Genomic DNA, 13,474 nt, shown 5'->3' on the forward strand with positions numbered 1-13,474 from the left:
GAAATTATTTTATTCGCACATTAGTCCGCATTTTTGCACTTGTTCAGTCTTGTAGTTATCAACACGCAAAGTAATCCTACTTTTCTCATTAAACCTCCATCTTCAAACATGTTTTTCAGTTTCTCCCATACCTCCTTTGCTGATGTATCGTTTTCTTTGTTACTGGATCAATCACAAGGATTAGTTTTGATTTCGCCTGCGGATCCTTAGCAGAAAAACTTGATTCTGTAGGTTTCAATTGATCATTTATGACCTCCCACAGGTCATCAAAATCTGAGGCGTGTTTTTTAAGTAAGGTCCGTTTGAACATAAGTACACAACAGAAGGTTATATCAAAAAAGTAAATTTATTTTCAGAAAGTACATACTTCACTCTATTTTTCGACGTAGTTGCCAAGTTTGTTGAAACACATATCATACCTCTCAACCAATTTTAAAATACCTTCTTCATAAAAACTTGCCACCTGCTCTGATAACCAAGAGTTCACTGGCATTTCCACGTGGTCGTCGTCATTGTAATGGTTGCCACTGAGATGTTGTTTGAGGTGGAGGAACAGATGGTAATCCCTCAGCGCAAGATCAGGAATGTAGGATGGGTGGTCTAAAACGTCCCAGCGAAAACTGTCCAATAAATCGCGGTTCTGACCTGCTGTGTGAGGTCTTGCATTGTCATGGAGAAGAACAATTCGCTTTGTCAGCACGGCGCGTCTTTTGTTTTTAATCTCTCTGCGTAGCTTTCTCAGGGTTTGTCAATATGTTTCTGCATTGATAGTGATTCCTCATTGCATGAAGTCGACCAACAAAACACCATGCCTATCCCAAAACACCGACGCCATGATTTTGCGCTGGGACAGAGTCTGTTTGGCCTTCACCTTTACAAACAAATGTGTGTGCCTCCATTCTACGCTCTGTTGCTTCGATTCGAGCGTGATATGCGAAACCCACGTTTCGTCTCCAGTGACGATCTCACTCAAGAAGCCGTCAGCTTCTTCGTGATAACGAGTCAAGAACTTCATCGAATACTCAAATCTTTGGTTTTTGTGGGCCTCTGTTAGGAGCTTCGGGACCCAACAGCAGCACAGTTTCCTAAGCTTTAGGTGTTCAGAAACAATGTTGTAAAGCACTGATCTCGACACGTCGGGAAATTCGTTTCTGAGGCCTATTATTGTGAAGCTCCTGTTCTCACGAATCCTCACTTCAACTGAAGCCACCAAATCGTCTGTAATCAAAGAAGGGCGACCAGAACGGTGCTCATCATGGTCGTTGTCATGGCCATCTTTGAATTCACGTACCCACTTATGCACTTTGCTTTCACTCATAACAGTATCACCGTACACTTCGCAAATCTGTCGATGAATGTCTGCAGCAGACAGGTCCCTTGCTCACAAAAACCGTATCCCTGAGCGAACTTCACATGCGGCGGGCGAGTTGATAGTCTTAACCATTTTGAAAGCAGAGGACAGATCTGTACAGGTTAGCTATAGAGCTGAAAGTGAGCATAGTTGTTCCCGAGATATAACGGTACACGACGCACGCGCTCGTTGCGGTATGCGCGTGAACTACTAGTGTCTACAACAAAATGAACCTTACTTAAAAAAACATGCCTCGTACAATTGTGTCAATGACAGATTACCACATTGCATAATTCTTGCGACCTATGAGCTGCTCTATTTGTGGAATCTGTGTTGTAGTCACATTAACAGTCACTTTTTTCACTGGACCCACAATGTAATTTTATACAAACTTCTGTGAACTTTTACGCAAAAACACGTCATCATGAAATTTATTATTTCACTTTAATTCAGTGCTGGGCCCAAAATATATTGGTTTCTTTGTGTAGTGCAGCGAAAGATAGTAGAAAAATTGTTTAGGAACAAAGTAAAACTTATATTTAATTAACACATTTTTCATCTTGGCTTCGCACATGATCTCATTGCCAATCAAGATGATGTCTTATTTCACAGAGGTCCAATGCACTCAGTACAAAGTGTTTTATTCACAACTCTACACACTGGAAAAATACTTTTTCACATTTCTCAAACAATCCGTTCACTGTTGATCACATGACCCCCAAGCTCATTTGTGCTTGACACTTGATCATATGCAGATCTCCATATTTCGTTTCATTGTGGTATTTATGGTTAATATCAGTAGTTTTTGTTCTGTTTTTGTTATATACTGTTCCTTTTCATCAATTTTTAAAAAAAATCATAATAAATGACGAAAGATTAATTGCAGTAGTGAGGCAGCAGTCTTAATTGCACAACATGCATGTACTAAATTACTTTTCCTCTACTACATTTATAAAGTGGGCTTTTCTACATAGCAGTACGGTATTTAATATTTAACAATGAAATGCGATGCAATATGGCTGCAACATGAAGTGAAAAAAGTACTGTAGGTAAAGTAAGATTGATTAGTAGGAGGAATTTAATTGTATGTTGTCAAGCATTTGTAGCATTTCATAAAGAAGTGGGCTGAAACCTATGTGTTCGTGGCAACTTATTTATTGTTAAGTAGCTCTCAGGATGTGGGTGCAACAGTGTAACAGGCAACAGTGGGCAATATTTATGAGATTTCATTAACTAACACGGTATAAATAAGGCATATAAACTATTAAAAGCCAAATACAAGTCGTAAAGAAGACCTAGAACTCTTGAAGGGAAAGCTATTGACAGAGATATGACAATTAGAAAAAAATTGCACTAGACTGGCTACAAAACTTAACCTTAAACAACCAGTTTTTCATGGGATGTGATGGCAGATCGTAACACTGAGTTCCTTTTAGTAATTCTGGTTGTAGTTTGCTGTAACAAATGAAAAAACTGATGCTTCTACTTTCTAAAATATAAAATGAAGATTCGTCTTCCTTGAGCTCCTTGTACAATGTGTGAAATTCCCCTTCTGTACCATGTAATGACATTTTCCGGTTAAACACACATTTTTCTGTCATTTCGCACTTCTGTCTTTCTTCTCTAATATACAAACTATCCCTGCAAGATGCAAACCATTTGAGTCCGTTAAATGTCATTTTCATACAAATGTGGACTCCAGAATCCATATGTATAAGCCACAATGTTGTGTATATGCATTTCACGTGTAAAGATTGTTGAAAATCGTCTTTCAAAAATTGCAATTCTCGGGAGAAAAACAAGTGAAGACAGCCATATGAGCTGAGATAACATGATTCTGACTAACCTGACGTGTGATGACATGATGGACATTGTGAATACACATTGGCATGACGCTTCCGTGACGTGACGGTACCATAATGGCCAGTGAGAATTGGTTTTAAAGTAGCGAATGATTTGGAAAAGATTTTTTCAAGTTCATAAATAACTCAGTACTTGGAAAACCGATGTGAAATAATAGAAACACAGTGAACATAAAATTACTTTCAAATAGTAGAAACAAATTTCAAATGACGAATAATATTTCATGAAAGTCTTGCTACTACTCACATGAATAAAACTAAACTCACATTTAACATGCCAGTTTACATTGGAATGAACATAAGTTGTTTACCAAAGACTTAATTATAATTTTCATCATAGAGTTATGAAAGCAAAATATGGAGAAAAAATTGGACTTCATTATTGAGATACTGACAGTTACATCTATACTACACAAACAGAAGATTTTTATGAAAATGTGAAGCAAAAGATAATATTTGCTACATTCACAATTAAAAAAAGAACTATTAGGTAAAATGAAAAAAGAATGTAATGGAAAAATAATGGAGGGATTTTGCAGAGAAGATCAAAAATATATGCTTTTCAAATTGGTTATATTGCGGAGAAAAATCTAAAGAGTAAAAAATAAAATAACTTTACAAGATTTTAAAGATTGTGTAATGACATTTAACAATGTAGAACAATGAATTTAAAAGGAATTAGTAAATGTATAATGTATTCTGTTAAGGTTAATATAAAACACTAAGTACTCATGATGATATAGGATATCTTTTCAACAGTAGAAGAGATACATTACCACATAGATATCGTAAAATAAATATTTGTCAAAATTTGCATTTCATATATTTTCAGTTTTTGTAGGATTCAACATTTAATATATTACTGTTTTCCATTGAAAAATAAATTAATTATACGTTCTTTGATTTTTACGTTTTATTCCCAGACATCATAATCATCTTTTAAAGTCATAACATCACTAACATTCGAAAAAATCTCTTATTATACTTCTCAATCTAGAATGTGCATGTGATAATTAACATTTTCATGGATTTATCAGATAACACAGTTGATGTTTTGTTAGAACATATATAATAATAAAACTTTCTAACTTTTCCAAAACACTGATGAGAGTCATCTATCTACAAAAAATTATAATAAAATTTTTACGGAAATAAATGAGACAAATGAAAAGATTTTTCCTTGTTTTACTGGGTTTTCCATTTTATTATCTGCATATTCATGAAAAAAAGAAGTGATGATCAGGAAACGATTTGAAACTTATTTATCTGATTTTATACTTGAAATATTGTCAATGTTCATTGTTTTAATTAATTATTTCGAATAGATGAAATTTGTATGTTCTAGCACATTTTGCAAGATGATGAAAAAGTCACGAAAACTTGACAGAAAGATAGGGAAATGATTGGTCATTAAAAACAGTTTCAAAAAACATGAAAAACTAGAAAAATAATGACAATATATGAAATAATATTTGCTGATAATGGACGGAAAAGTGATGAAAATGGACGAAAAAACATGTACTTTCGCTCAGTGACCTCTGTTCAACATTTCCATTGTGATTTCTGATATTTTGGGAAAAACTTATTTTTATCATAATTTTTGACAATGACCAAGATATTTACTCAAAACTTCGCGATTTTTTTCATCTTCTTGGAAAATGTTGACAGAACATGCAACCTACACCTTCTTACGTTAAAGAGAATATTTACAGCTGTTTCTCATTGTTAACACGCAATTCATTGATTTGGAACCACTTACTGGCTGCTCTCCGATGATCCCTACATTACTGCTTTAATGTTGCTAAGTCTTTGCCAGATGCAACAAAGGTCTTATCATCTAAATAGAGTGTGGATTTCCACAACATAGCTCTGGTCTAATCATTTACACAGAACCTTGTGTCACACCTTGCATGATGTCGAAGGCATGATCTCATATTGTTGAATTGCATAGTTTGCTTTCTGTCAGTCCGGAAGGATCTGGTTGTGAGTAATTCTAAAACCGTAGCATTAGAGTTTTTCTAATAGTATTCTATGGTTGAAAGTGCCAAATGCCTTACTGAGATCCACAAGGATAGCATTAACAGATAATTGATTCAAATGACGATATTGTAGGCTAAATGAAACAACATTTGTAACTGCTTTTACTGTTGACAAATTGGACCTGAAGCCATACTGAGTGTCGCTAAGAATATTATTCACAGACATATGTTCATTCATTTGGAGTTGTATGCAATATTCCAGGACTTTTGAAATGAAGGGCACTAGAGAGATTGAACGGCAAATTTTATGGAAAGACTTGTTATCTTTTTATTGGCGAGCAGTAATAACTGTCATTTTTAAGGATGAAGGGGAACAGCTACTGACAAACATCCGTTTTATTAGAGAATGAAGTGGGTGTGCTGTTACAATCACAATTATTTTGATCACAAAATTGGTGAAACCATGAATTTTTTTCGATTTTGAGTAATTTAATTTTGCTATTGCAGGTGTAATATTGGTTACTTTTACTTTCTTCCATTTAAATCCAGGAATTATATCTTCAAAATTTTGTATTAAGGAGTTCCCACGATTTGAATTAAGCAGGTTGTCATATATTCAGTTGCAGCAGTGTTATTAGTATTGCCAAAATTAATAAAGAAAGTGTTGAAATCATCCGGCGTGATACCAGCATCCCAGGTGTTATTACTGCTAATACCTTTACTTGAATAAGTAAGCACATTCTTTCTGTCTGCTTGTATAAAATAAGTCAACCATCCATTTCAGCAAATGTTGATAACTTTCGTCCTGTTAACGATGACATCCCCGAAAATATAATACACCTGTTTGGAGAAGGGGAATTTGTAAGCTTGAAAGTAAGCGTACTGGACGAACTCAACAGAGAAAGTATTGTGCCTTCTGATTTAAATCAGCAGAAGGAGAAAAATGAAGCAAAATTTTGCTGATCTGACTGACACTATATGTTCTTCAAGGCAGCTGGAGGTTTTAAAACGCCAAATGTCAAGTCTGAAATCTACATTAACTGCTGTTGACTCCATCACATATCATCAAAGACATGGTCCCTGCATTGTTGTAGGGGAAAATATGTTGACTCATAGAGCCTGTTCTCTGCAAAGATTAGGAAAACAGTGCACCATAAGCACCCCGAGAAAACGTGTACAGCTGAGGCACAAAAGCATTACTATTTTTCTGTTACAAGACAGGCAATAGATACCGACGTTAGCACAATGCAAATTTATCTTCCGTAACTTTTTTGTTTGTAACGTTTCTCATAGTTCTGCAGTTCATATAGTAATTCTGCTGTTGCTCCTATACTTCACTCAGTGGCATAAAGAATGCGTATTTTTCCCTTGATAAATCTGAAGAACTTGAATTTATGCAGTACTATGTATTCTCAAGTTTCTTAAAAGTTTGTTTTTGCTATTCTTGCGATTAAAATAGTGAACAGTGGCCGTAGGCAGTTCGAGTACCAGTGATGTGGAAGAAGATGATACTTTGTGTAGGCCGCTTTTGGATTCAGTTAGTATTACCACCAGAGAACGAGTAGTTAGTACAGTAAATAAAAGATCTCCATTTTAGAGCTGCATTTAATTCTACATATACTTCCAGTGATATTACAGTGTGGTGGTAGGTCGTAACGATCAGGCCGCTTTTGTGTTGCGCGCCCCGTGAATATCTCTGTAATTCGTATGTTCTGCGAGAGCCGGCTCACTTGATAAGCGTGGAGCCGCAATTGCACGTCAAGCGCTATACACAAGTTCGACCATGACTCCTTCTCGACACCTGATAAGACTGAATTGCTACTCATCCTTGGTCACTGGCAAGGATGGGGTGGGGGATGTGATTCCCAATTGTTGCTACTGATGAGAGTGGGTGTTTGAGGCGGTGTGAAATATGATACCTAAATCTAAATGTAAATACGTTTAAGAAGGAAAAAAGTCACTACGTTCCCTTGGTTTTGATATAATATGGAATACTCCTGGCACGTTATAGGACTTGGAATCGACGCACTTGTTTTCGGAATATGCCTCAAACAGTACATAAAGGGTCGACGTGCAACTAAAGCGTTACAGGTAATGTCTTTCTTCATTAAGTAGATGTTTTTTTTTTCTCAATTAATTCCTTTTGCATGTTAATAAAACATGGATAGAGAGTTTACACGGGACGAGTGACCTTGCACTTATAATGCAAAAGACGATTTAGAGAGAGCTGTATCTATCTATCTATCTATCTATCTTTCTTTCTTTCTTTCTTTCTTAATCGAGAACAACTTTCCTTGTAGATGGTATTTTTAAGGTATCAGATCATTACCGTCACGTTTGTAGCAGCAGCACACTGTACGTCAGAGAGATCAATTTAGGTAATGTGATGTTAAGAGATCATTCGCAATGATGTGCACTGCTGATACGTTGACAACTTACACAGAAATACAGGTTCTTTGCGGATTTTTGTATATTGATTTTCCTCAGGAGAACTGCTATGAAAACTGAGAATGTGCTCGTCGACTAATCAAAGAGAACACTTATGGAAATTTTTCTCAAGCAGTGGAGGCATTCAATCATACTCATGCACACAGCTGCAGATTTCTTGTGCATCAGTCAGCAAAAATGCCTGGAAAGTGAACTATTATATCTAAAGCTGTAGGCCTACATGATACATCAGTTCAACTCTCCTCAATACTGGAAGCAAACTACACAGGAAAAACTGGTCTAAAAATTCTGGAGGGAAGAATTGTTGCACTTGCTGTACCACTGTAAATAATGGTCTTAGTAATTAAGTTAATTATTAATTTTCTTTCTGAAAAACCTATGTTTAGCACATGAACATAGCACACAGCATAAAGTTATCCCAGCCTTGAGCCTGGGTCTGGCACACACTTTTAATATGCCAATAAGTTTCAGAATAAAATTGTTTAGAGCACTTAAATAAATTGTTTAAACCATGAGATAGTATGGAGTTCATCAGATACAGTGGACCATTTTTTATGTGGGCTGCTGTATGACACTGCTGTGCAAACCCAGTTTCCATTCAGACCAAACAATGAACATTTTTTAATCCTGAGTTGAGTGATCAAAATGTTGTTGAAAGTATAGTGGGCACACCCATGCATATTGGTTCTTCTCAGATTACTGGATGTGTGATGATGATGATGATGATGATGGAGTGGTTGTTGTTGCAGCTGTCCACAGTAGTCTTATCATGTGCAGGTCTCTTCATTTCTGCATAACTACTGCAACCAACATCCATGTGAACTATTTTACCGTATTCAAGCTGTGGCCTTCTCCACAGTTTTTAACTCCCTCCCCTGGTACCTACACACATGCTCAGTACATTACCAAATTAACTATTCTTTGATGTCTGTGAACATCTCATTGACACCCTATCCCTTCTTTAAGTCAAGTTGTGTTATGAAGTTCGTTTCTCCCCTATTCAAAGTAGTGTGTATTCAATGGGAGATCAATCTACCCATCTTTCATTTGTAGCATTGCATTTAAGTATACTCTGTTCCATTCTTTTCTGAAATGTTTATCATTCATGTTTCATATTTGTACAAGGTGACACTCCAGACAAATACCTTTAGAAAAGGCTTAATAACTCTGGGTTTATACTTTGTGTTAACATATAAGCAGCAGTAAATTACAGATGTTGTTGTTGTTGTTGTTGTGCTCTTCAGTCCTGAGACTGGTTTGATGCAGCTCTCCATGCTACCCTATCCTTTGCAAGCTTCTTCATCTCCCAGTACTTGCTGCAACCCACAATCTTCTGAATCTGCTTAGTGTATTCATCTCTTGGTCTCCCTCTACGATTTTTACCCTCCACGCTGCCCTCCAATGCTAAATTTGTGATCCCTTGATGCCTCAGAACATGTCCTACTAACCAGTCCCTTCTTTTTGTCAAGTTGTGCCACAAATTCCTCTTCTCCCCAATTCTATTCAATACTTCATCTTTAGTTATGTGATCTACCCATTTAATGTTTAGCATTCTTCTGTAGCACCACATTTCGAAAGCTTCTATTCTCTTCTTGTCCTAACTATTTATCGTCCATGTTTCACTTCCATACATGGCTACACTCCATACAAATACTTTCAGAAACGACTTCCTGGCACTTAAATCTATACTCGATGTTAACAAATTTCTCTTCTTCAGAAACGCTTTCCTTGCCATTGCCAGTCTACATTTTATATCTTCTCTACTTCGACCATCATCAGTTATTTTGCTCCCCAAATAGCAACTCCTTTACTACTTTAAGCGTCTCATTTCCTAATCTAATTCCCTCAGCATCACCTGACTTAATTTGACCACATTCCATTATCCTCGTTTTGCTTTTGTTGATGTTAATCTTATATCCTCCTTTCAAGACACTGTCCATTCTGTTCAACTGCTCTTCCAAGTCCTTTGCTGTCTCTGATATAATTACAATGTCATCGGCGAACCTCAAAGTTTTTATTTCTTCTCCATGGATTTTAATACCTACTCCGAATTTTTCTTTTGTTTCCTTTACTGCTTGCTCAATATACAGATTGAATAACATCGGGGAGAGGCTACAACCCTGTCTCACTCCCTTCCCAACCACTGCTTCCCTTTCATGCCCCTCCACTCTTATAACTGCCATCTGGTTTCTGTACAAATTGTAAATAGCTTTTCGGTCCCTGTATTTTACCCCTGCCACCTTTAGAATTTGAAAGAGAGTATTCCAGTTAACATTGTCAAAAGCTTTCTCCAAGTCTACAAATGCTACAAACGTAAGTTTGCCTTTCCTTAATCTTTCTTCTAAGATAAGTCACAGGGTCAGTATTGCCTCATGTGTTACAACATTTCTACGGAATCCAAACTGATCTTCCCCGAGATCGGCTTCTACCAGCTTTTCCATTCGTCTGTAAAGAATTCGCTTTAATATTTTGCAGCTGTGATTTATTAAACTGATAGTTCGGTAATTTTCACATCTGTCAACACCTGCGTTCTTTGGGATTGGAATTATTATATTCTTCTTGAAGTCTGAGGGTATTTCGCTTGTCTCATACATCTTGCTCACCAGATCGTAGAGTTTTGTCAGGACTGGCTCTCCCAAGGCCATCAGTAGTTCTAATGGAATGTTGTCTACTCTCGGGGCCTTGTTTCGACTCAGGTCTTTCAGTGCTCTGTCAAACTCTTCACGCAGTATCGTATCTCCCATTTCATCTTCATCTACATCCTCTTCCATTTCCATAATATTGTCCTCAAGTACATCGCCCTTGTATAGACCCTCTATATACTCTTTCCATCTTTCTGCTTTCCTTTCTTTGCTTGTAACTGGGTTTCCATCTGAGCTCTTGATATTCATACAAGTGGTTCTCTTTTCTCCAAAGGTCTCTTTAATTTTCCTGTAGGCAGTATCCATCTTACCCCTAGTGAGATAAGCCTCTACATCCTTACATTTGTCCTCTAGCCATCCCTGATTAGCAGTTTTGCACTTCCTGTCGGTCTCATTTTTGAGACGTTTGTATTCCTTTTTGCCTGCTTGATTTACTGCATTTTTATATTTTCTCCTTTCATCAATTAAATTCAATATTTCTTCTGTTACCCAAGGATTTCTAATAGCCCTCGTCTTTTTACCTACTTGATCCTCTGCTGCCTTCACTACTTCATTCCTCAGAGCTACCCATTCTTCTTCTACTGTACTTCTTTCCCCCATTCCTGTCAATTGTTCCCTTATGCTCTCCCTGAAACTCTGTACAACCTCTGGTTCTTTCAGTTTATTCATTTCCCATATTCTTAAATTCCCACCTTTTTGCAGTTTCTTCAGTTTTAACCTACAGTTCATAACCAATAGATTGTGGTCAGAGTCCACATCTGCCCCTGGAAATGTCTTACAATTTAAAACCTGGTTCCTAAATCTCTGTCTCACCATTATATAATCTATTTGATACCTTCTAGTATCTCCAGGATTCTTCCATGTATATAACCTTCTTTCATGATTCTTGAACCAAGCGTTAGCTATGATTAAGTTATCCTCTGTGCAAAACTCTACCAGACCCTTCCTCTTTCATTTCTTACCCCCAATCCATATTCACCTAGTATGTTTCCTTCTCTCCCTTCTCCTACTCTCGAATTCCAGTCACCCATGACTATTAAATTTTCGTCTCCCTTCACTACCTGAATAATTTCTTGTATCTCATCATACATTTCATCAATTTCTTTGTCATCTGCAGAGCTATTTGGCATATAAACTTGTACTACTGTAGTAGGTGTGGGCTTCGTGTCTATCTTGGCCACAATAATGCGTTCACTATGGTGTTTGTAGTAGCTTACCCGCAAACATATTTTTTTATTCATTATTAATCCTACTCCTGCATTACCCCTATTTGATTTTGTGTTTATAACCCTGTATTCACCTGACCAAAAGTATTGTTCCTCCTGCCACCGTACTTCGCTAATTCCCACTATATCTAACTTTAACCTATCCATTTCCCTTTTTAAATTTTCTAATCTACCTGCCCGGTTAAGGGATCTGACATTCCACACTCCGATCCGTAGAACGCCAGTTTTCTTTTTCCTGATAACGACGTCCTCTTGAGTAGTCCCCGCCCAGAGATCGGAATGGGGGACTATTTTACCTCCGGAGTATTTTACCCAAGAGGACGTCATCATCATTTATCCATACAGTACAGCTGCATGCCCTCGGGAAAAATTACGGCCTTAGTTTCCCCTCGCTTTCAGCCGTTCGCAGTACCAGCACAGCAAGGCCGTTTTGGTTAATGTTGCAAGGCCAGGTCAGTCAATCATCCAGACTGTTGCCCCTGCAACTACTGAAAAGGCTGCTGCCCCTCTTCAGGAACCACACATTTGTCTGGCCTCTCAACAGATACCCCTCCGTTGTGGTTGCACCTACAGTACGGCCATCTGTATCGCTGAGGCACGCAAGCCTCCACACCAACGGCAAGGTCCATGGTTCATGGGGAAGGAAATTACAGATAATGGAATTTAATTGAATTAAAAATCTTGTTATGCTGACAGAATTAAAATATATAATAAGATATTAAAAGTAATAGAAGATTTGCTGAATTGTCAGCAAAATGATAGAAGTGAACAGGATATAAAATGCTGACAGCCAACAAGGGAAGCTTATCTGAAGACAAGAAATATTTATCACTTTTCACATTTGAAATTTGCTTTGTTTTATGAACTCCTAGACCAGTATTCTTATGAAATGGCTGCAGTGCTTTTGTCCTCCATTGAAGATGCTTCTTTTTTCCATGTTGATAGAAACTACGCAAGCAATCATTTATACCAAAGAACAATTTTGTCGATAAAACTAATCAGTTATGAGACAGAAGTTTTGCTCATGAAAATAGGAGCATCAGTCATTGGGACTTAAAACAGTTAGGCCTACATTTAATGGTAAGGAAAGTAAAAGCTTTCACTTTGGACTGGATTTAGGAAATGTTATGTCTCACTCATATGACAACATTGTAGGTTGGCAGGTCCTGAATTCTCAGTTCTTTTGGAGAGAAAATGAATTGTGGAGAGAGTGTTAATATTCTGAGAGTAATTTTCACTATTTTTGCAAGGTAAAGCATGATGTGGGTAATTTGATTTCATCTTAATCATACAATGCATGTCAATTCATCGTCATTAATTTCTCTGGGAAAACAGACTTCTAAATCATATATGTTAAGAAATAAAATATTTTCTTTTTCTCATGATTTCTTTTTTTAATTTACAGCTCTGTGAAAAGTGTGTATTTTCTGAACTGTTTATCATCCAGTTTTCATATTCGTACAAGGTTACACTTAATAAAGCAGAAAACTAAAAAATGTAACTAATAAAAGTACTGGAGACCTGGCAGGTTGTTGGATTATTTTTAAATCTCTCGTAGTGTGTTCAGACTTAGTTGACAGGCATACTGATGGGCTTTTAACTAAGAAAATACAGACTTTTAGATTTGTTTCTGATATTAATTTTTTTTGTTTCATAAGACTGAATGGCAACTTCCCTACATCTTTCCTGTTATATTACCACATGCGACTTGTAAATATTTAATAACAATTTTTTTAAAAAAAGAAGATTTTCATGAGTTTTTACAAATTATTTACTCAACCCCATTACAAAACTTATAAAACTGCACAGTATATTATTTATTGTGTTAATAGTTGGCACCATCAGAGTGGGTGATTTGTTATGTGTAAAGTGTTAGAAACTATTCAACATTCTGTGTATTTAGCACGTAATTTCTAGTGTAAAATAAGCATTTGTTTAACTCTTAGCCAAGCTCTCTTTTGTTTGT

The 13,474-nt window shown here is 36.7% G+C and overlaps 1 protein-coding gene across 1 annotated transcript in view; it reads left to right on the plus strand.

The window, feature by feature from the left end:
• Positions 1-6,998: 6,998 nt before the first annotated feature.
• Positions 6,999-13,474, plus strand: part of LOC126201653 (mitochondrial E3 ubiquitin protein ligase 1-like) — a 39,207-nt gene continuing 32,731 nt past the window's right edge. Inside the window, exon 1 of the mRNA XM_049936801.1 lies at positions 6,999-7,283. Within this exon, the coding sequence (XP_049792758.1) occupies positions 7,179-7,283 (105 nt within the window). The 5' untranslated portion in view covers positions 6,999-7,178. The remainder of the gene's footprint in view (positions 7,284-13,474) is intronic.

Source organism: Schistocerca nitens, chromosome 1, assembly GCF_023898315.1.
Source record: "Schistocerca nitens isolate TAMUIC-IGC-003100 chromosome 1, iqSchNite1.1, whole genome shotgun sequence".
Taxonomy (NCBI): Eukaryota; Metazoa; Arthropoda; class Insecta; order Orthoptera; family Acrididae; genus Schistocerca; species Schistocerca nitens.